The sequence below is a fragment of the Ranitomeya imitator genome, chromosome 3 (assembly GCF_032444005.1).
Source record: "Ranitomeya imitator isolate aRanImi1 chromosome 3, aRanImi1.pri, whole genome shotgun sequence".
Classification (NCBI taxonomy): domain Eukaryota; kingdom Metazoa; phylum Chordata; class Amphibia; order Anura; family Dendrobatidae; genus Ranitomeya; species Ranitomeya imitator.
The window spans coordinates 780,250,716-780,274,940 of NC_091284.1; the positions used below are offsets into that span (position 1 = coordinate 780,250,716).

Here is a 24,225-nt window from a genome sequence, read left to right on the forward strand (position 1 = left end):
CAATATACTACATGGGCTGTGCTACATACTATGTGGCTGTGCAATATACTACGTGGGCTGTGCAATATACTACGTTGGCTGTGCAATATACTACGTTGGCTGTGCTACATACTACGTGGCTGTGCAATATACTACGTGGGCTGTGCAATATACTATGGGCTGTGCAATACACTACGTGGCTGTGCAATATACTACGTGGCTGTGCTATATACTACGTGGGCTGTGTTATATACTACGTGGCTGTGCAATATACTACGTGGGCTGTGCTATATACTACGTGGGCTGTGTTAAACACTACGTGGGCTGTGTTAAACACTACGTGGGCTGTGTTATACACTACATGGGCTGTGTTATACACTACATGGGCTGTGTTATACACTACGTGGGCTGTGTTTTATACTCCGTGCATGGGCTGTTATATACTACGTGGCTGTGCTATGTACTACGTGGCTGTGCTATTTACTACATCGGCTGTCATATACTATGTGGCTGTGCTATATACTACGTGGCCGGCCACGAACAATCAGCGACAGGCGCAGTCCGGCCACGAATTGGTGCGGGATTTGAACCACGCTTCACTAATTGGTCACGCCTGGCCGGCCGAATCCTGTGTATTCAATGTATTATTCGAAAATCTTCATAAATAAACTACATACCTATTCTAGAATACCCGATGCGTTAGAATCGGGCTACCATATAGTTTTTAATAAAGCCCAATCAGGATTTTTGCTGATCACAGATTGATTAAAAAAATGTAATTACTCTGTTAATATTTACAGTAGAAATTATATTTATTGCTTCCTACAAAGAGTCTTCTAGTTTGTAATATTATGTCAGTGTATGTGTGTAGCTTAGTAGAGATTCCTTCTTCGTAAAATGATTCCTGTTCTCTAACTCTTAGGCCGGCGTCACACTGGAGAGTTTTATGGACGTAAGAGAGGCGCAAAAACTACGCATTGCACACGGACCAATGATTCTCTTTGGGGCAGCTCCTATCTGCCGTATATTTCTCAGCTTACATTAGCAAGGTGACATTAACCCTTTATTACCTCATATCCCACAGCTACAGGGGAGTGGGAAGAGAGTGGCCAAGTGCCAGAATAGGCGCATCTTCCAGATGTGCCTTTTCTAGGGTGGCTGGGGGCAGATGTTTTTAGCCAGGGGGGCAATAACCATGAACCCTCTCCAGGCTATTAATATCTACCCTCAGTCACTGGCTTTCCCACTCTGGCGGAGAAAATTGTGTGGGAGCCCACGCCAGTTTTTCCGTGATTTAACCCTTTATTTTAACACCTAGAGCTCCCAAATTTTGCACACAGACACTTCTTACATTATTAGTGAAGAATATGTAAAAAAAATAAGGGATATGAAATGGTTTACTGTATGTAAACCATGTCTCATATCCTGTCGGGTTTGATAAGGAGATAGCAAAAGCCGGCAATTGAATTACCGACTTTTAAGCTATCTAGCGCTGTATGAAATATAAATATATAATGTATATGTGTCTCACTGACATATATATATATATATATATATATATACTGTATATATGTTTTCTAGAATATTTGAGCCCTTGGATCCATTATATGTCCATTTTGCAAGGTTGCGAGAGAAAAAATACAGCACGGATGCCATACGGATGCCATACGGATCACTGTTTTGGGATCATTTCTGCGTATTACGCCTGTAAAAAACGGACAGTATTTTTCTATGCTGAGTGTGACCCCGGCTTTAATGTACAATATACAGGCGCTTCTCACAAAATTAGAATATCATCAAAAAGTTAATGTATTTCAGTTCTTCAATACAAAAAGCGAAACTCATATATTATATAGTCATTACAAATAGAGTCTGTTTTAGTAGGCTCCACAATCATGGGGAAGACTGCTGACTTGACAGATATCCAGGAGGCAGTCATTGACACACTCCACAAGGAGGGTAAGCCATTAAAGGTCATTGCTAAAGAAGCTGGCTGTTCACAGAGTGCAGTATCCAAGCATATAATGGAAAGTTGGGTGGAAGGAAAAAGTGTGGAAGAAAATGATGCACAAGCAACGTGGATAACCGCAGCCTTGAAAGGATTGTTAAGAAAAGGCCATTCAAAAATTTGGGGGAGATTCACAAGGAGTGGACTGCTGCTGGAGTCATTGCTTCAAGAGCCACCAGACGCAGATGTATCCAGGACATGGGCTACAAGTGTCGCATTCCTTGTGTCAAGCCACTCATGACCAATAGACAACGCCAGAAGCGTCTTACCTGGGCCAAGGAGAAAAAGAACTGGTCTGTTGCTCAGTCGTCCAAGGTGTTTTTTTCAGATGAAAGTAAATTTTGCATTTCATTTGGAAATCAAGTTCCCAGAGTCTGGAGGAAGAGTGGAGGGGCACAATCCAAGCTGCTGGAGGTCTAGTGTGAAGTTTCCACAATCAGTGAAGGTTTGGGGAGCCATGTTATCTGCTGGTGTAGGTCCACTGTGTTTTATGAAGACCAAAGCCAGCACAGCCGTTTACCAGGAAATTTTAGAGCACTTCATGCTTCCCTCTGCCGACAAGCTTTTTGGAGATGAAAGTTCATTCTCCAGCAAGACTTGGCACCTGTCCACACTGCCAAAAGTAATAATACCTGGTATAAAAGCAACAGTATAACTGTGCTTGATTGGCCAGCAAACTCTCCTGACCTTAACCCCATAAAGAATCTATGGGGTATTGTCAAGAGGAAGAAGAGAGACACCAGACCCAACAATGCAGACAAGTTGAAGGCTGCTATCAAAGCAACCTGGGCTTCCATAACACCTCAGCAGTGCCACAGGTTGATCGCCTCCATGCCACGCAGCATTGATACAGTAATTGATGAAAAATGAGCCCCAAACAAGTATTGAGTGCATTTACTGAACATACATTTCAGTAGGCCAACATTTCGTATTTTAAAATCATTTTTCAATCTGGTTTTATCTGGTTTATCTAATTTACTGAGATAATGACTTTTGGGTAGTGATGAGCGAGTATACTCGTTGCTCGGGTTGTCTCCGGGTATTTGTTAGGAAATCCCCACATGTATTGAAGCTGGCTTGTAGCTGTAAATCATTCAGCTGAGGTGATGAAAACTAAATCTCCGAGCAGTCATAAATATTCGGAGACCACCCGAGCGTGCTCGGGAAAACCCGAGCAACGAGTATACTCGCTCATCACTACTTTTGGGTTTTCATTGGCTGTAGGCCATAATCATCAACATGACTCTTTATAATATATGCGTTTCACTTTTTGTATTGAAGAACTGAAATACATTAACTTTTTGATGATATACTAATTTTGTGAGAAGCACTGGTATATACAGAGAGATTTACAACATAAACGAGATAAAAAGGTGCCTCAAGCCAGAACACAGCGGAGGCAGCTGCAGTGAATAGTCTTAGCTGTCATAGATATGACAGCTCCTGAGTGATCGTTAAACAAGTATAAAGATAAATCTTAAGTCGGAAATGCATATAGCTAGATGGCTAAATTATAGTTGATTGTCCTAACCTTGGCATTAAAATACAATCATCTCCAAGTGTCAATAGGGCTAGGTGAGGGTAGTGTATTACAGCCCTCAAAGGATTTAATGCCTAGACATCATTAAGTCATCAACCACCACTGAGATCCTTGGGTCTTGGAGATGGTGAGCTGTCCATGCACAGTGGCTGCTAACAAAACATAGGGTACATATAGTATGTAACTATATAAATAAGTGCTACTGCGAGACAATTTCCTCCTATATGTTTTTGAAATAGTATCACAGAGTGGCATAGACTGTAGGGATTTTTATTCAGTGCAACAGATAAATCTGTGAACATTAACAGTGCTTGACAAATTTGAAAGTGTACAGTCATGGCCAAAAGTATTGACACCCCTTCAATTCTGTCAGATAATACTCAGTTTTCTTCCTGAAAATGATTGCAATCACAAATTCTTTGGTATTATTATCTTCATTTAATTTGTCTTAAATGAAAAAAACACAAAGAGAATGAAGCAAAAAGCAAAACATTGATCATTTTTCACAAAACTCCAAAAATGGGCCAGACAAAAGTATTGGCACCCTCAGCCTAATACTTGGTTGCACAACCTTTAGCCAAAATAACTGCGACCAACCGCTTCCGGTAACCATCAATGAGTTTCTTACAATTCTCTGCTGGAATTTTAGACCATTCTTCTTTGGCAAACTGCTCCAGGTCCCTGATATTTGAAGGGTGCCTTCTCCAAACTGCCATTTTTAGATCTCTCCACAGGTGTTCTATGGGATTCAGGTCTGGACTCATTGCTGGCCACCTTAGAAGTCTCCAGTGCTTTCTCTCAAACCATTTTCTAGTGCTTTTTGAAGTGTGTTTTGGGTCATTGTCCTGCTGGAAGACCCATGACCTCTGAGGGAGACCCAGCTTTCTCACAGTGGGCCTATATTATGCTGCCAAATTTGTTGGTAGTCTTCAGACTTCATAATGCCATGCACACAGTCAAGAAGTCCAGTGCCAGAGGCAGCAAAGCAACCCCAAAACATCAGGGAACCTCCACCATGTTTGACTGTAGGGACCATGTTCTTTTCTTTGAATGCCTCTTTTTTACTCCTGTAAACTCTATGTTGATGCCTTTGCCCAAAAAGCTCTACTTTTGTCTCATCTGACCAGAGAACATTCTTCCAAAACGTTTTAGGCTTTTTCAGGTAAGTTTTAGCAAACTCCAGCCTGGCTTTTTTATGTCTCGGGGTAAGAAGTGGGGTCTTCCTGGGTCTCCTACCATACAGTCCCTTTTCATTCAGACGCCGACGGATAGTACGGGTTGACACTGTTGTACCCTTGGACTGCAGGGCAGCTTGATCTTGCTTGGATGTTAGTCGAAGTTCTTTATCCAACATCCGCACAGTCTTGTGTTGAAATCTCTTGTCAATTTTTCTTTTCCATCCACATCTAGGGAGGTTAGCCACAGTGCAATGGGCTTTACACTTCTTGATGACACTGCGCACGGTAGACACAGGAACATTCAGGTCTTTGGAGCTGGACTTATAGCCTTGAGATTGCTCATGCTTCCTCACAATTTGGTTTCTCAAGTCCTCAGACAGTTCTTTGGTCTTCTTTCTTTTCTCCATGCTCAATGTGGTGCACACAAGGACACAGGACAGAGGTTGATTCAACTTTAATCCATGTCAACTGGCTGCAAGTATGATTTAGTTATTGCCAACACCTGTTAGGTGCCACAGGTAAGTTACAGGTGCTGTTAATTACACTAATTAGAGACGCATCACATGATTTTTCCAACAGTGCCAATACTTTTGTCCACCTCCTTTTTTATGTTTGGTGTGGAATTATATCCAATTTGGCTTTAGGACAATTCTTTTTGTGTTTTTTCATTTAAGACAAATTAAATGAAGATAATAATACCAAATAATTTGTGTTTGCAGTCATTTTCAGGAAGAAACTGAGTATTATCTGACAGAATTGCAGGGGTGTCAATACTTTTGACCATGACTGTACTTATTACCTGTGGGAATCACAGCTGACATGTTGATAATGGCTGTACGCTGCCTCCCCTTACCCTGAAGCGTGTTTCGCTGATGATTCTTCCTGGGGGAAGTTTTGGGCACCTCTAAAAATAAGGTTACCGCTGAGCAGAGGCCAGACAGAGTCCAGGGTAATTATGCTGCCTCATTATATTAAGTGTCTCTCTTGTGGGTTTAATCTGAATCACATCACTAGGAGATTTAGATGGAAACCCCAATGTAAGTGCTCAGCGTAGAGCGTAGGATAAATGTGATCCCAAATGTTATGTAAAATATTCCCAACAAACGGCTGAGCTCAATCTGCAAAAAAAAAAAAAAGTCCCCACTCAGCTTCGTCATCTGTTAACAGAAATACAGGGGGCTTCCACGTTACTGGTAGAACAAAGGCTCTGGAAAAGCAATATGGCTCCTTGCCTCCCAAAAGAAATTTAGCAATTTATGCGCTCCCAAATCCAAAAAACCCTCCCTTCTGAGCCCCACAGTGTGCCTAAACCACATTTAGTGTCTACATGTTTGATATTTCTGTAGCCATGAGAGGCCGCCTAATTTACAGGAGCGTGTCTCCAGAAGCATGAGCTGGACACCACAACTTACTGGTGACTACAACGAACTGGGCACTAGAATGGCAGTTTGCAATTTTCACTCAGCACCATCCACTGCTGCTTGTTTCTGGCAAACACCCATGGAGTCAAAATCGTCACTATACCTGTAGATAAATTCCTAAAGTGGTGTAACTTCCAAAATGGGGTCACTTGGGGGGGGGATTCTGCTCTTCTAGCACTTAGGCTACTTTCACACTAGCGTTGTTTGGCGTACGTCACAATGCGTCATTTTGGAGAAAAAACTCCATAGACTTGCATTAATGATGCATTGCGACGTATGGCCACACGTCGCATCCGTCTTGCGACAGATGCGTCGTGTTTTGGCAGACCCTTGGCACAAAAAAAGTTACATGTAACGTTTTTTTTGTGCGTCGAGTCTGCCATTTTCGACTGTGCATGCGCGGCCAAAACTCCGCCCCCTCCTCCCCGGACATTACAATGGGGCAGCGGATGCGTTGAAAAACTGCATCCGCGGCCCAAGTTGTTCACTTCTTTCACAACGTGCGTCAGTACGTCGGGCCTACACTAGTGTGAAAGTACCCTTAGGGGCTTTGTATATGGAATATTTGTCATCCGTAAACTATTCTAGGAAAATCTGCACTCCAGGAGGCAAATAGCGCTCCGTCACTCCCAAGTCTCGCTATGTGTCTTAGCAGTATTGTACAGGCACAAATGGGGTATTTCTATATTCAGCTGAAACTGTGGGACACATTTCAGTGCCATTTTTACCCATTTCCCAGTGTGAAAATGTAAAATCTGTCGCTAACACAAAATTTTGGTGGCAAAAATGAATTATTTTTTCCTCACTGCCCAATGGTATAAAATTCTGTGACACATCTGTGGTGTAAATGTTATCACTGCAGTCTTAGATGAATTCACTGAGAGATGTAGTTTGTAAAATGGAGTCACTTATAGGGGGTTCCACTGTTCTGGGGCTCTACCAATGTCACATAGCACCCTCAAACCAGTCCAGCAAAATCTGAACTCCAATATGGTGTTTCTTCCATTCTGAGCTTTGCACTGTACCTCAAAAGTAGTTTTCAATGTACTCAGGAGAAACTGCACAACACATTTTGTGTCCATTTTCTCCTGCTACCCTCGTGAAAATGAAAAAAACTGGGACTAAAACAACATTTTTGTGACAATTTTTTTTTTACTATTTTTCATTTGCACAGATCAACGTTATAATATTCTGTGAAGTACCTGTGGGTTCAAGGTGCTCAGCACACATCTAGATAAATTCCCTAAGGGGTCAGTTTCCAAAATAGGGTCACTTGTCTGGGGTTTCCACTGTTTAGGCACATTAGGGGCTCTCCAAATGTGACATGACACCCGCAGAACAGTCCATCAAAAACTGCATTGCAAAACATAACTCCATCATTTCTGAGTCGTGCCATGCACCTAAACAGTTTATCGCCACATAGTGGGTATTGGCATGCTTCAGGAGAAATTGCACAACAAATTTTATGGTGCATTTTTTCCTGTTACCCTTGTGAAAAGAAAAAAATTGGTGCTAAAAGAACATTTTTGTGGGAAAAATGTTTTTTTTTATTTTCACAGCTCAACGTTATAAACTTCTGTGAAGCACCTGGGGGTTCAGGGTGCTCACCACACATCTAGATAAGTTCATTAAGGGGATCTAGTTTCCAATATGGGGTCACTTGTGAGGGGTCCACTCTTTGGGCACATCAGCAGCTCTCCACATGCAACATGGTATTTGCTAATTTTGCATTCAAAAAGTAAAATAGCGCTCTTTCCATTCCGAGCCCTGCTGGGCGCCCAAATAGTAGTTTTCCCCCACATATTAAGTAATATGGAGCTCAGGAGAACATGCATGGCAAATGGGGTCCATTTTCTCCTGTTACCCTTGTGAAAGTAAAAACAATTGGTCCTAAAACACCAACTATTTTGCCTGACATAACTCTCATTTAAGGGCAGAGAACATGGAGAATAGAGAAATCTCTACATCACATTTGTTATGAATCTATTGTCAGTTATATGATTCTAATAACCCTGAGAAAGCTCATGTGAAAATTATTTAGGATTCATCCTATGGGATATGTGGAGCTCTAATGCCATGTAATCACCACCGGTTTTACATCTGTATCTTAGGCAGAAATAAAGCCATAAAGCCCAAACTTGGAATGAAAAATAATTATCCAAAATGTCAAACCTCCTGTGGTCCAATTAGATGATTTAATTGATGGACTGGGCTTTTGAGAAAAAAACATCAGAATATCTGTATAAAACTATAACATTGGGCTTATATTACCTTGTATCTAAACAGAAGGAAGTAACTTGAGAAAATTGTTAGTCTTATACAGTGAATTTCAGAAAGGCAGGGCTCCATCACGATTTATGCGAGCATTTGGAACTTCATATTTATGAAGTGTATATACAGTTCAGCTATTGTACACTAAGATCGTGATTCATCAAAGCTTGTACCCCAGAAAACTGACATAAAAAGCTTTGAAAAGTTGCAACATGAGGCTGTGCAAAAAATATATCGACTTTTGGAGTTTTCAAGCCATTTTTGCCCAGCTCCAACAAAGTTGGCGCAGCTGGGGTGAGATTGGTACGTTGCGACCCCATTTCGTCAGATTCATGGCAAGTGGTGGCATTCTTTATGCCACAAATCTTTCGACCGCCTCGCCTGATTCATTAAGATGCGTGCGCCTCTTAACAAATCAGGTGCCTCACACTCCACATCAACCCCTCATCAAGACCGGCGTGAAAAACTGGGTCAATATCCACAAATAATAAACGCAATTACGCCAGAATTTTGGAATAAACAGCTTTGAAAATTCGCAATATTTTTGCTCAATGTGGAAGTAAGAAAAAATAATGCAACTTTTGGCATACTTGCACCGGTTTTGTCCAGCTTCTTCAAAATTCACGTAGCCTGTGGCAGAACTGTGGTACAATGGGGAGACACCATTAGACAGCTAGTTTAATTAATGATGAGTTTTGGTGTGCATTCTACCAGAAATCATACTCTAGTCCCAGACTGGAGAAGCATTTGTGGCGAGGTGTGCACTACTTGTCAGATGCGCCTGATTCATTAAGAGGCCTGCTCCTCTTAAAAATAATCTGTCATCAAGTGTTTGCTGTATAATCTGAGGACAGCATGATGTAGGGGTTAAACCCAAATTTCAAGGATGTGTCACACATCAGGATGTGTGCTGTTATTTACTTACAATGAAGGTGTTATCACCTAGTGATTATCATTGCCCCGACTTTAACATCTACATTGTGTTTGCTACTCTGACTCCACCCCTTCTGTGATAAGCAGCTCACTGTTTATAGACTGTGTATACAGTGAGCCTGGTGTGGGCGGGGGTAGCTTTCTCAGCTCTGCTGTGTTGCCAAATCTAAAAGCTCTTGCTTGTTTGAGAACAGCTGCATCCAATAATCTAAGTGATACATTGTTGGATTCAGGGTCTCTTCTCCTACATTACGCTGCTCTCGGATGAGATAGCAAAAACCTGCTGACAGAATCCCTTTAATGTATCAGGAGCATCTGACTTCAGCCCGCCCCCTCATCTAGACCAACGTCAACATTGCCGGTCTCGATGGGTCAGGGCCTAAATGTGTAACTAGACATACACTAAAATGGCCAGGAACTTTCATAACTATCCATATTTTCAAAGAAATTGGCTTTTAGTTAAGTTCCCACAATGACTATTTGGGGTGTTTTTGATGCAAACAAACAATCCACAGATAAAAAATGCATACATTGGCTTGCGAAAGCAAAGTAAGGTAGTTTTATTTAAAAGATGACCGATCAAAAGGAGACAGAAGCTGCAGCTGAAATTTTTTTTTAAAAATCAATAAAAAATGTATGTAAAATACACACTCAAAAACAATAAAAATTTCAATTAAACGAATTTAGGTAATTGGTGCCAAAATGGTACCAACAATTTACAACATCAAAAACACGTCAATTATTCATCATGGGAACATATCTTTAGGGTGTGTTGCCAATGTGCTTTTTTGCTACCTTTTTTTCCAGATTTTGCCAGGAAAAACGTTGAGTACATTACGCACATTTTTGATGCATTTTTCATGTGGATTCTTGATGTGTTTTTTTTATGCATTCAAATGAATGAGTAAAAAACTCAGCTAAAACGCTGAAAGAATTTCTATCTTGTTATATAAAAAACCTCAAAAGAAAATAAGGAAAAAAATCTACTGTATGAATGAGATTTTAGAATTCACATTTATTTTGGTACTACTGTAAAATGAACCAACAAGAATGAGTGTGCGGGATAGAAGTAATTATGTAATCAATGAAAAATGCATACAAAGCTATAAAGCAGCTTTTATAAGATAACATTAAAAGGACAGGTAAAAAATGCAAAAATACACAGTTACATGAAAAAAATGGCAGCGAAGTGGACAAAAATAGCAAACAAGAAGATGAATAGAGAATGAATCACCTCACTTTCAGAATCTGAGGATGTTATTGTCCAGATTTCACTGGTAAGGATATTATTTTAATGTTGGTAATCTGTTTTTATTTGTGTTGCAGGGCCAGAAGGGGCTTTATTTGAACATTCTGTGGAGACCCCTCTAGTCAGAGCAGAGTCATCTAAACACCTCAGGTACTGATTTTTAATAATACTGATTTTTATATTTCTCCTTTTGGAGCGCCAATAGACATGACTGAAAAGAGCTATACATGCCTGGTGGTCTTCCCTCCTCTGACAGCGGTGAGCGATGAGACCCCATTCTAGAGATGGATCTAGGCCTCAGAGGTTGGGCAGACATCTATCATATTTTTATGACCTTACATATAGAGATGAACAAATTAATTCAAAAGGAAATTGAATTCTCCTCCAATTGTTTTAAAATTTGTATTTTCCAGAATGTAATTCACTCCTAACAAATTCAGAAAAACAGTTGTCCACAATTTTGTTGAACTGAAGAGAGACATTAAAAGGTTAAAAAAAAATACCTTATCGCTCAACCGGTCCCGTCACCCCCGCAGCCCACCGTCCGTTCCTATGCAGCTCTTCTTTTTGATACAATGCAGAGACTAAGGACTGTGTCTGAAACTCGTCTGCTTTTTTTCTATGTTGGTGAAAGGACTTTTCCTACAAGGATTTTAATGTTGCAATAAAAAGTGTTTTTTAAAGGATCCTTTTGCTGGAAACTTGCCTTCTTCTGGATCTTACAGTACTACAAGTCTCTATGCAATTGGTATCCTTATCTTGCAGGTGAGCTGATCTTCCCTTTCTATTCAGTCTTCTTTTTGTTTTCACCCATCTTCTCCAGCCTGCTTTACTCCATGCCAGGGCTTCTAGCAGACTAGGCCTATGATGTCATATCATGGGTCTGCTGAGGATCTTAGTAGGCCTCGGGCGACACACTTCGCAATGTCATGACATCACAATGTGCCGCGCCATGGCACAGCATGCAGATATATCAGAGACCTAGTCATGCTGGAAGTCCAAGCCCACAAAGAAGCAGGCGAAAGAAGATGCGCTCAGTGGGGGATCGTAATGGCACAGCATGCAGATATATCAGAGACCTAGTCATGCTGGAAGTCCGAGCCCACAAAGAAGCAGGCGAAAGAAGATGCGCTCAGTGGGGGATCGTAATGGCACAGCACGCAGATATATCCGAGACCTAGTCATGCTGGAAGTCCGAGCCCACAAAGAAGCAGGCTGAAGAAGATGCGCTCAGTGGGGGATCGTAATGGCACAGCATGCAGATATATCAGAGACCTAGTCATGCTGGAAGTCCGAGCCCACAAAGAAGCAGGCTGAAGAAGATGCGCTCAGTGGGGCATCGTAATGGCACAGCATGCAGATATATCAGAGACCTAGTCATGCTGGAAGTCCGAGCCCACAAAGAAGCAGGCTGAAGAAGATGCGCTCAGTGGGGCATCGTAATGGCACAGCATGCAGATATATCAGAGACCTAGTCATGCTGGAAGTCCGAGCCTACAAAGAAGCAGGCTGAAGAAGATGCGCTCAGTGGGGGATCGTAATGGCACAGCATGCAGATATATCAGAAACCTAGTCATGCTGGAAGTCCGAGCCCACAAAGAAGCAGGCGAAAGAAGATGCGCTTAGTGGGGGATCGTAATGGCATCAGGGGCTTATCTACAGCATTCTGGAATGCTGTAGATAAGCCCCCGATGTATCCTGAAAGATGAGAAAAAGAGGTTAGACTATACTCACCCAGGGGTGGTCCCGCTGTTGTAGGTGTCGCGGTCCGGTCCAGGGCCTCCCATCTTCTTATGATGACATCCTCTTCTTGTCTTCACGCAGTGGCTCCGGCGCAGGCGTACTTTGTCTGCCCTGTTGAGGGCAGAGCAAAGTACTGCAGTGCGCAGGCGACGGGCCTCTCTGACCTTTCCCGGCGCCTGCGCACTGCAGTGTTTTGCTCTGCCCTCAACAGGGCATACAAAGTACACCTGCGCCGGAGCTGCAGCGTGTAGACAAGAAGAGGACGTCATCATAAGAAGATGGTAGGCCCCGGACCGGACAGCGACACCTACAACAGTGGGACCACCCCTGGGTGAGTATAATCTAACCTCTTTTTCTCATCTTTCAGGATACATCGGGCACTTATCTACAGCATTACAGAATTCTGTAGATAAGCCGCTGATGCCAGTGGGCTTAGCTAATCTTTGATTTTGGTGGTGACAGGTTCCCTTTAAGAACTGTAACACCTTGAAGATACTGTGTTGTGCTTGAAGCTTGTGCAGATTGGATGTTAGGATTGGTGGTGGACAGAAGGCCTGCCGAGGACTGGTTGTTTAGCTACGGTAGGTTGCAAGAGGCATGATGTGGGGTCTGAGGAGAGAGCTGTTTGGAGAATTTATACAACATATTTACATGAATCTTTGAACAGAAAGCTGTTAAGCTGCTTTGCTAAGTATAGCCTGGTTGTCAGGTGGGCAGACAGTGAGGTATTACATTGACCACTTGTCAAACCTGGGCTAGAGAAGCTGTCTGTGGAGCTGAGTTTTTCTGAAGCTTAGACCTGGTGACTTGGAGACTTGTGATCTGGCCTGGGTAATTTCATTGTGTGGTTTATCAATTCCAAAGAGTTGCACAAGGAATTGAACTCTAGACAATTGAGGCCTAAGTGAAGTAACACAGTCCTGAAGCCTGGCTTTTGTGGAGAAACCAGGAATGTTTGAGAGATGTTACGCTTTTTTCTGTGTTATTTTCTGTTCAGTCAAGTCCTACCCTTTATGGCTTTGTACCTCTGTTGAGTGTTGAAGTCATCAAGGTAATTGTACCTCATAAAGTAACAGAAACCATAAAGCTTCGTCTGGTCTGCTATATATAAAGAGCAGGAAAAGCTAAGTTAAACAGTTTGAATTGAATTTGGTCAGTGATTGTCTTGTTTTAAGGGGAACCATTCAAGAAACACCCAAACTGCACATGCACAAAAGTGGCACATTTTTTTTAATCATACACAATACCATTTAAGCACCCAAAATGCAATGGCTTGCCAGAAATTGATGTAAAAATGTTTGAAATTTCATAAACTTTTTAAGCAAATCAATATTGTGTGACTTTTGGCATTTTTACACAAGTCTTGGCCAGTTGAGCGGGACGGGGTACGGCTGAGTGATGCCGCCAAAACTGACATACATAAATGAGGACAACACTGTACGCTGACAGGAGTACACTTCTTGTGATGGCGCATATTAGCAGCAATATGTGCCAAATTAATTGAGAAGCTCATGCTTCCTAATGAATTGGTGCATCTTACTCCAACACACCCTTCAACAAGACTAACGGTTCTAATTCTTTCATGTTTATATCTTAGGCTATACACTTCTTTAGTCTGGAATATATCATTGGAAGAGAGAAAAAATCATCATATTTCCTAGATTTAAGGATTAGTCTTATGAAAATAAGGAACCTATTTTCTTTAGATAGTTGTCATATGTACCTACGAGCTGCAAAGCTATTGGTGAAAAGTTTCAGTCTCCACTTTGTCTTGGCAAGAGGTTCAATATACCTTGAAAATAGTCAGACACCCTTCGAGCAGGAAGAGGCCACTGAGGATAGTCTTGCTGAAAGCGTTATGGTCTGTGACAGCGCTGACTATAAATCAAGTATTGTCCATGTCTTGTTCAAGGCAAAGTGGCTGTGTTTCTGCGCCAATGTTATCTGAAAGGATAATTAACATTATTTAAGTGGTATGACAACATCTGCACCCTGACAAATGAAATGACTGTACTTTATTTAGGCTTTTGTCTTTTTCTAATTATCTCGTCATGAATCACTGCATTATTGAAGTAAGGTCAGCGCGCTCCTTGGTAATAATACTTTACCAAATCACCTAGTCATATATCTGCTGAAGTAGCCCAGCTATTACCTGTTCTTTGTGGAGGTTTGCTTTTCTATTTTGCAGCTACTGTGACCTCAAAATACACGATAGATGTTTACTAAGATGTTGTTTCTGGGCAATAAAAATCTAAGATAGTAAAGTGAAAAGCTGACTTTATATAAACAGCAATGTCTAATTATATACCTGGTACCTAAATCTCTTTACTTTCATAAGTGATCCAGTAATAAGGAAAAACAGATGCAAATAAATAAAATTCCCCACAACTGTTCCTCCTGACACCATCAACAGGACTGGAGACATGAGAAATCTTTTGAGATGTGCTGATGGTCATCTATCATATACACTGTTATGTCTCACCTGGTGACGTAGATCCTTGAAGTCCATTGAGCAGTTATGTAGCACGGACTGACGACGAAGGTGCAGCAGGGTGATGTAGCACGGACTGACGACGAAGGTGCAGCAGGGTGATGTAGCACGGACTGATGACGAAGGTGCAGCAGGGTGATGTAGCACGGACTGATGACGAAGGTGCAGCAGGGTGATGTAGCACGGACTGACGACGAAGGTGCAGCAGGGTGGTTCAGATAAAAAAACAGAGGCTCTGGTGGAAGAACGGCAAAAGGAAAGGGAAACAGGAATCGCGGGATACTTGTGAAGTAGTGTTGAGAAAACTTCACCAGGTACGACTAAGTAGTAGTCCACAAAAAAGCGGAGGAGACTCAGTGATGAGGAACTGATGAACCAGAGCTGAGTTACACAAGAAGTTCTAAGGCAGGGCAGCACCAGAGATGAAAAAGAGTTTAAAGAGGTTCTCTAGTAAACACAAGTCATCACCTATCTCAAGGATAGGTGATAATTGATAAATTATTGACCACTGGGACCCATGCCAATAGTCAGAATGGGGTACTTTTATCCCCATGATGTTTTCTTTGTTGACATGATAATAAAATACTGAAGATTTTATGAAGAAATACCTGGTACTGGAACTTTTTTTCCTTTTTTGCCATTCTGCATATAGCAGAATAGACTATTTCTTCAGTTGTAATTTACTTCTTGACCTTCCGGTAGAAGCGGAGATAAGGTTCATACTATGATCTTATCATGCCTTTATATACACTGCTAAAAAAAATGAAGGTAACACTTAAACAACAGAATATAACTCCAAGTAAATCAAACTTCTGTGAAATCAAACTGTCCACTTAGGAAGCAACACTGATTGACAATCAATTTCACATGATGTTGTGCAAATGGAATAGACAACAGATGGAAATTATTGGCAATTATCAAGGCACACTCAATAAAGGAGTGGTTCTGCAGGTGGGGACCACAGACCTCACCTCAGTACCAATGCTTTCTGGCTGATGTTTTGGTCACTTTTGAATGTTGGTTGTGCTTTCACACCCGTGGTAGCATGAGACGGACTCTACAATCCCACTCCCCAACGTCAGGAGAAAATAAGATTATATATCCTCACGCATAAGCCCAGCCTCTTGCAGTCTGAGGCTCTGCTGAGTCTTGAAGATGATTTTGCCCTGGAGGAGCTGACTACAGTCATAGGAGAGATGAAACATGAAAAGAGTCCAGGCCCACATGGTTATAGTGTCGGATTTTATAAACTATGTATTCACTGAGTTTTTATTATTATCAATGTGTAACCATATTTCTTCAGGGGGATTATTCCCACCCCAATCCCTTATGACAGATATTACAGTTCTCACCAAAGCTGGGAAAGATCCCTCACTTTGTAGCATCTACCGCCCCATATCTTTGATCAGTGCGGATGTCTAATGATACGCAAAATTTATCTCTGATAGGCTGCGGTCCATCTTGCTTTCAGTGATAAAGACCAGAAAGGGTTTGTACCTGGTCGTGAAGGCAGAGCTTGCACCATCCGAACTATATATCTCACAGATGGGAGGACCAGATCTCCTTGGTCCATGTGCATTCTGTAAATTGATGCCGAGAAAGCCTTTGACAGGGGCACTGGGAATTCATGTTTCAGGCTCTTCGGAGCCTTGGTCTGCAAGGGGTCATGCTATACAGAATAGTTGCCCTCTATACCTCTTTCTGAGCCCAAGTTAGATTTCATGGATCACTTTTCCAGGCTTTCCAAAAACATAACGACACTCGCTAGGGATGCCCTCTATCCTTTTTATTGTATATACTAATTATGGAACATTTAGCAGCGTCCCTCGAAACAACATCTTGATCACAGGCATCCCTATCCGAATAAAAGAATACAAACTTCTCTACATATCTGTTATGACCTGGTGGTCAGGACAATAATGGACCTGGTGGTTAAGAGCACACGAAATGACCTGATAATTGCTGATAATAAGGACGAGCTCTGGGACGTGGGAACTCTGCTGACCGCAATCCCTAATCCTATCAAACACACTAGAAATAGCCGTGGATTGCGCCTAACGCTCCCTATGCAACTCGGCACAGCCTAAGAAACTAGCTAGCCCTGAAGAAAGAAAAATAAAGCCTACCTTGCCTCAGAGAAATTCCCCAAAGGAAAAGGCAGCCCCCCACATATAATGACCGTGAGTAAGATGAAAATACAAACACAGAGATGAAATAGATTTAGCAAAGTAAGGCCCGACTTACTGAACAGACCGAGGATAGGAAAGGTTACTTTGCGGTCAGCACAAAAAACCCACAAAAAGACCACGCAGAGGGCGCAAAAAGACCCTCCGCACCGACTCACGGTGCGGAGGCGCTCCCTCTGCGTCCCAGAGCTTCCAGCAAGCAAGACAACAATAAAAATTGCAAGTTGGACAGAAAAATAGCAAACCAAAGAAATACAAGCTGGAACTTAGCTTCTGCTGGGAAGACAGGACACAAGAACGATCCAGGAGTGAACTAAACCAATACTGGAACATTGACAGGTGGCCTGGAGCAAAGATCTAAGTGGAGTTAAATAGAGCAGCCAGCTAACGAATTAACCTCGTCACCTGAGGAAGGAAACTCAGAAACACCCACCAGAGGAAGTCCATGGACAGAACCAGCCGAAGTACCATTCATGACCACAGGAGGGAGCCCGACAACAAAATTCACAACAGTACCCCCCCTTGAGGAGGGGTCACCGAACCCTCACCAGAGCCCCCAGGCCGACCAGGATGAGCCAAATGAAAGGCACGAACCAGATCGGCAGCATGAACATCAGAGGCAAAAACCCAGGAATTATCTTCCTGACCATAACCCTTCCACTTGACCAGGTACTGGAGTTTCCGTCTCGAAACACGAGAATCCAAAATCTTCACCACATACTCCAACTTCCCCTCAACCAACACCGGGGCAGGAGGATCAACGGATGGAACCACAGGCACCACGTATCTCCGCAATAACGACCTATGGAACACATTATGGATGGCAAAAGAAGCAGGAAGGGCCAAACGAAATGACACAGGATTGATAACCTCAGAAATCTTATACGGACCAATGAAACGAGGCTTAAACTTAGGAGAGGAAACCTTCATAGGAACATAACGAGATGACAACCAAACCAAATCCCCAACACGAAGTCGGGGACCCACACAGCGCCGGCGGTTAGCGAAACGTTGAGCCTTCTCCTGGGACAATGTCAAATTGTCCACCACATGAGTCCAAATCTGCTGCAACCTATCCACCACAGTATCTACACCAGGACAGTCCGAAGACTCAACCTGCCCTGAAGAGAAACGAGGATGGAAACCAGAATTGCAGAAAAACGGCGAAACCAAAGTAGCCGAGCTGGCCCGATTATTAAGGGCGAACTCAGCCAACGGCAAAAAGGACACCCAATCATCCTGATCAGCAGAAACAAAGCATCTCAGATATGTTTCCAAAGTTTGATTAGTTCGTTCGGTTTGGCCATTTGTCTGGGGATGGAAAGCCGAGGAAAAAGACAAATCAATGCCCATCCTAGCACAAAAGGATCGCCAAAACCTCGAAACAAACTGGGAACCTCTGTCAGAAACGATGTTCTCCGGGATACCATGTAAACGAACCACATGCTGGAAAAATAATGGCACCAAATCAGAGGAGGAAGGCAATTTAGACAAAGGTACCAAATGGACCATCTTAGAAAAGCGATCACAAACCACCCAAATGACCGACATCTTTTGAGAGACGGGGAGATCCGAAATAAAATCCATAGAAATATTCTTCCAGGGCCTCTTCGGGACCGGCAAAGGCAAAAGCAACCCACTAGCAGAAAGAACAGCAGGGCTTAGCCCGAGCACAAGTCCCACAGGACTGCACAAAAGAACGCATATCCCGTGACAAAGACGGCCACCAGAAGGATCTAGCCACCAAATCTCTGGTACCAAAGATTCCAGGATGCCCAGCCAACACTGAACAATGAATCTCAGAGATAACTCTACTAGTCCATCTATCAGGGACAAACAGTTTCTCCGCTGGGCAACGGTCAGGTCTATCAGCCTGAAATTTTTGCAGCACCCGCCGCAAATCAGGGGAGATGGCAGACAAAATTACCCCCTCTTTGAGAATACCCGCCGGCTCAGGAACACCCGGAGAGTCAGGCACAAAACTCCTTGACAGGGCATCAGCCTTCACATTCTTAGAGCCCGGAAGGTACGAAACCACAAAATCAAAACGGGAGAAAAATAACGACCATCGAGCCTGCCTCGGATTCAACCGTTTGGCAGACTCAAGATAAGTCAAATTCTTGTGATCTGTCAAGACCACCACGCGATGCTTGGCTCCTTCCAGCCAATGACACCACTCCTCGAATGCCCACTTCATGGCCAACAACTCACGATTACCAACATCATAGTTACGCTCAGCAGGTGAAAACTTTCTAGAAAAGAAAGCACATGGCTTCATCACCGAGCCATCAGAACTTCTTTGCGACAAAACAGCCCCTGCTCCAATCTCAGAAGCATCAACCTCAACCTGAAACGGGAGCGAAACATCTGGCTGGCACAACACAGGGGCAGAAGAAAAACGACGCTTCAACTCCTGAAAAGCCTCTACAGCTGCAGAAGACCAATTGACCACATCAGCACCCTTCTTGGTCAAATCAGTCAACGGTTTAGCAACAGTAGAAAAATTAGCGATGAAGCGCCGATAAAAATTAGCAAAGCCCAGGAACTTTTGCAGGCTCTTCACAGATGTCGGCTGAGTCCAATCGTAAATGGCCTGGACTTTAACAGGGTCCATCTCGATAGTAGAAGGGGAAAAAATGAACCCCAAAAATGAAACCTTCTGAACTCCAAAGAGACACTTTGACCCCTTCACAAACAAGGAATTCGCACGAAGGACCTGGAACACCATTTTGACCTGCTTCACATGAGACTCCCAATCATCCGAAAAGACCAAAATATCATCCAAATACACAATCAGGAATTTATCCAGGTACTCTCGGAAATGTCATGCATAAAGGACTGAAATACTGATGGAGCATTGGAAAGCCCGAATGGCATAACCAGGTACTCAAAATGGCCCTCGGGCGTATTAAATGCTGTTTTCCATTCATCGCCTTGTTTAATACGCACAAGATTATACGCCCCTCGAAGATCTATCTTGGTGAACCAACTAGCCCCTTTAATACGAGCAAACAAATCAGATAGCAACGGCAAAGGATACTGAAATTTGACTGTAATTTTATTAAGAAGGTGGTAATCAATACAAGGTCTCAAAGAACCATCCTTCTTGGCCACAAAAAAGAACCCTGCTCCTAACGGTGATGACGACGGGCGAATATGGCCTTTCTCCAAGGATTCCTTTATATAACTCCGCATAGCGGCGTGTTCTGGCACAGATAAATTGAACAATCGGCCCTTAGGAAACTTACTACTAGGAATCAAATCAATTGCACAATCGCAATCCCTATGAGGAGGTAGGTCACTGGCTTTGGGCTCATCAAATACATCCTGATAATCCGACAAAAACTCTGGAACTTCAGAAGGGGTGGATGACGAAATAGACAACAATGGAACATCACCATGTACCCCCTGGCAACCCCAGCTGGACACAGACATAGATTTCCAGTCCAATACTGGATTATGAACCTGTAGCCATGGCAACCCCAAAACGACCACATCATGCAGATTATGCAACACCAGAAAGCGGATATCCTCCTGATGTACAGGAGCCATGCACATGGTCAACTGGGTCCAGTACTGAGGCTTATTCTTGGCCAAAGGCGTAGCATCAATTCCTCTCAATGGAATAGGATACTGCAAGGGCTCCAAGAAAAAACCACAGCGCCTAGCATACTCCAAGTCCATCAAATTCAGGGCAGCGCCTGAATCCACAAATGCCATAACAGAATAGGATGACAAAGAGCAAATCAGAGTAACAGACAATAGAAATTTAGACTGTACCGTACCAATGGTGGCAGACCTAGCGAACCGCTTAGTGCGCTTAGGACAAACGGAGCTAGCATGAGTGGAATCACCACAGTAGAAACATAGCCCATTCCGACGTCTGTGTTCTTGCCGTTTAGCTCTGGTCAAAGTCCTATCACATTGCATTTGCTCAGGCCCATGCTCAGATAGTACCGCCAAATGGTGCACAGCTTTACGCTCACGCAAGCGTCGATCGATCTGAATGGCCAAGGACATAGACTCATTCAGACCAGCAGGCATGGGAAACCCCACCATGACATCCTTAAGGGCTTCAGAGAGACCCTTTCTGAAGATTGCTGCCAGGGCACATTCATTCCACTGAGTGAGCACAGACCACTTTCTAAACTTCTGACAATATATCTCCGCTTCATCCTGACCCTGACACAGAGCTAGCAAGATTTTCTCTGCCTGATCCACTGAATTAGGTTCGTCATAAAGCAATCCAAGCGCCAGGAAAAACGCATCAACATCACGCAATGCCGGATCTCCTGGCGCAAGGGAAAATGCCCAGTCTTGAGGGTCACCACGTAACAAAGAAATAATGATCTTTACTTGTTGAACAGGGTCACCTGAGGAGCGAGGTTTCAAGGCAAGAAACAATTTATAATTATTTTTGAAATTCAAGAACTTAGATCTATCACCAAAAAACAAATCATTAATTGGAATCCTAGGCTCTGACATCGGATTCTGAACCACAAAATCTTGAACGTTTTGTACCCTTGTAGTGAGATTATCCACCCAAGAGGACAGACCTTGAATGTCCATGTTTACACCAGTGTCCTGAACCACCCAGAGGTAAAGGGGAAAAAAGAGACAAAACACACTGCAAAGAAAAAAAAATGGTCTCAGAACTTCTCTTATCCCTCTGTTGAGATGCATTAGTACTTTGGGCCACCTGTACTGTTATGACCTGGTGGTCAGGACAATAATGGACCTGGTGGTTAAGAGCACACGAAATGACCTGATAATTGCTGATAATAAGGACGAGCTCTGGGACGTGGGAACTCTGCTGACCGCAATCCCTAATCCTATCAAACACACTAGAAATAGCCGTGGATTGCGCCTAACGCTCCCTATGCAACTCGGCACAGCCTAAGAAACTAGCTAGCCCTGAAGAAAGAAAAATAAAGCCTACCTTGCCTCAGAGAAATTCCCCAAAGGAAAAGGCAGCCCCCCACATATAATGACTGTGAGTAAGATGAAAATACAAACACAGAGATTAAATAGATTTAGCAAAGTGAGGCCCGACTTACTGAACAGACCGAGGATAGGAAAGGTTACTTTGCGGTCAGCACAAAAAACCTACAAAAAGACCACGCAGAGGGCGCAAAAAGACCCTCCGCACCGACTCACGGTGCGGAGGCGCTCCCTCTGCGTCCCAGAGCTTCCAGCAAGCAAGACAACAATAAAAATTGCAAGCTGGACAGAAAAATAGCAAACCAAAGAAATACAAGCTGGAACTTAGCTTCTGCTGGGAAGACAGGACACAAGAACGATCCAGGAGTGAACTAAACCAATACTGGAACATTGACAGGTGGCCTGGAGCAAAGATCTAAGTGGAGTTAAATAGAGCAGCCAGCTAACGAATTAACCTCGTCACCTGAGGAAGGAAACTCAGAAACACCCACCAGAGGAAGTCCATGGACAGAACCAGCCGAAGTACCATTCATGACCACAGGAGGGAGCCCGACAACAGAATTCACAACACATATCCTCCCCTATTTCTAGTTTACCAAACATTATACCTGAATTACACCAATTTGGCTCCCTTAGCAGTTTCAAGGTGAACTCCCACAAGTCAGAAATTCTCAATATCTCACTTCCCTCAACATTATTTGCCCAGTTGGTTCTTCCTTTACCTTTCACTGGCAAATAAATTCCCTTATTTATTTAGGTATTAAAATAACAGCAGATCCTTCTCATATATATAGTACCAATTCCTATGCGCATTACGCAAAACAGAGTTGGATCTTGAAAAGTTAGAATACGCTCCAGTTATCATGGTTCGGAAGAATCAATGCAATTAAATTGGACCTCCTATCCCGCTTATTATACTTCTTCCAGACCATACCCCTTTTTTAGCCCACCTCCTTCTTTTCCTGCCTTAAAATAGTTCTAACTAGATTTATCTGGGCCCATAAATGTCCTTGGTTGTCTTATCATTTAGTGAGCAAAGCTGAACTGTCAGGTGTGGCGGCCCTACCAGATTTCCTCCTCTATAGTTGTCTTATCATTTAGTGAGCAAAGCTAAACAGTCGGGTGTGGCGGCCCTCCCAGATTTCCTCCTCTATAGCTGTGCTCCTTGAAGTACATGCATCTTAGATTTATTCCACCATGTCACAACCAAGAAATGGGTTGAAATAGAAACTTTGCAATCCAAATAACACCCCCTTGCAGCAATATGGACAACAACCAATACTAATGCAAACATTAATACCCTCTCATCCCTCACCAAATAACTTTCAATTTTCCTCTAACAAGGCAATAAACTATTCCACCACTCCTCTACTCCAGGTCCTTTGACACTCCCCTCTATCATAACCCCTCATTCCAACCTGTCCTCAATAGGCTAACCTTTTTTAACAAATCCAAAGATCAACGTCCTATCCTACATGATTTCCTGTCTGGCCTCTGTACTACACCCTTACATACTTTTTTCCCTAATTCAAATATTCCTCCAGCGTCGTGTTTTTTTTTAGCAATTTGGGAGTTTTTTAAAGTCTGTGTCAGCACAAACTAATATTTTTAGGCCTGTCACTCTCTTTGAAGATCTATGCCTACTGAAGGATCCCCCAGGTTACATCATCTCATTAATGTATGGGATTTTCCAGGATGACCAGACTTCTAATGCAGTCCCCCACCCCCATTCTCCCTTCTTCGCAAAATGGGAGGAAAAGTTGGAAAGAGGAACATAACAAATTACTCATTCTCAAGTACAAGTTCTCACTTTGCTCATTATCACAGTAGAGGAACTATAAAATACTATCTAGGTGGTACCGATGCCCCCTGTCTATGCATACAATATTCCCCTAGGCCTCAGCTACTTGCTGGAGATGTCTCAATGAGACAGGTTCTTATTCCCATATATGTTGGTCATGGCCCACTATAAGACAGTTTATATGAAGCAATATTTGAACTGTTCTATAAAATCTCCATAACCAAGGTACATCCATCTATGGCCATAACCCCTCTATCCATTAGCAACAATCTGGCTACTGATTTTAAAGAGGTCTACTTAGACACCTCTTATTGGCAGCTAGGATGTTGATTCCTAGAGTTTGGAAACAAAGGGAACCCCCTACTCGTGCTGAAAAATGACACCCTGAGAATGGAGGAACTAACTGCTCAAGCCTCATGTACGATGGACAAAGTCTTAGACACTTGGGCTCCTTAGATCATCATCATAGAGTCACAAGAATTAA

The 24,225-nt window shown here is 42.9% G+C and overlaps 1 protein-coding gene across 2 annotated transcripts in view; it reads left to right on the plus strand.

Annotated features, from left to right (window-relative positions):
• The window catches only part of SGCG (sarcoglycan gamma), a 352,842-nt gene that overhangs the window by 314,276 nt on the left and 14,341 nt on the right, over positions 1-24,225 (plus strand). For both annotated transcript variants that reach the window (XM_069759118.1, XM_069759119.1), the window contains exon 6: positions 10,657-10,729. In XM_069759118.1, the coding sequence (XP_069615219.1) occupies positions 10,657-10,729 (73 nt within the window). The remainder of the gene's footprint in view (positions 1-10,656; positions 10,730-24,225) is intronic.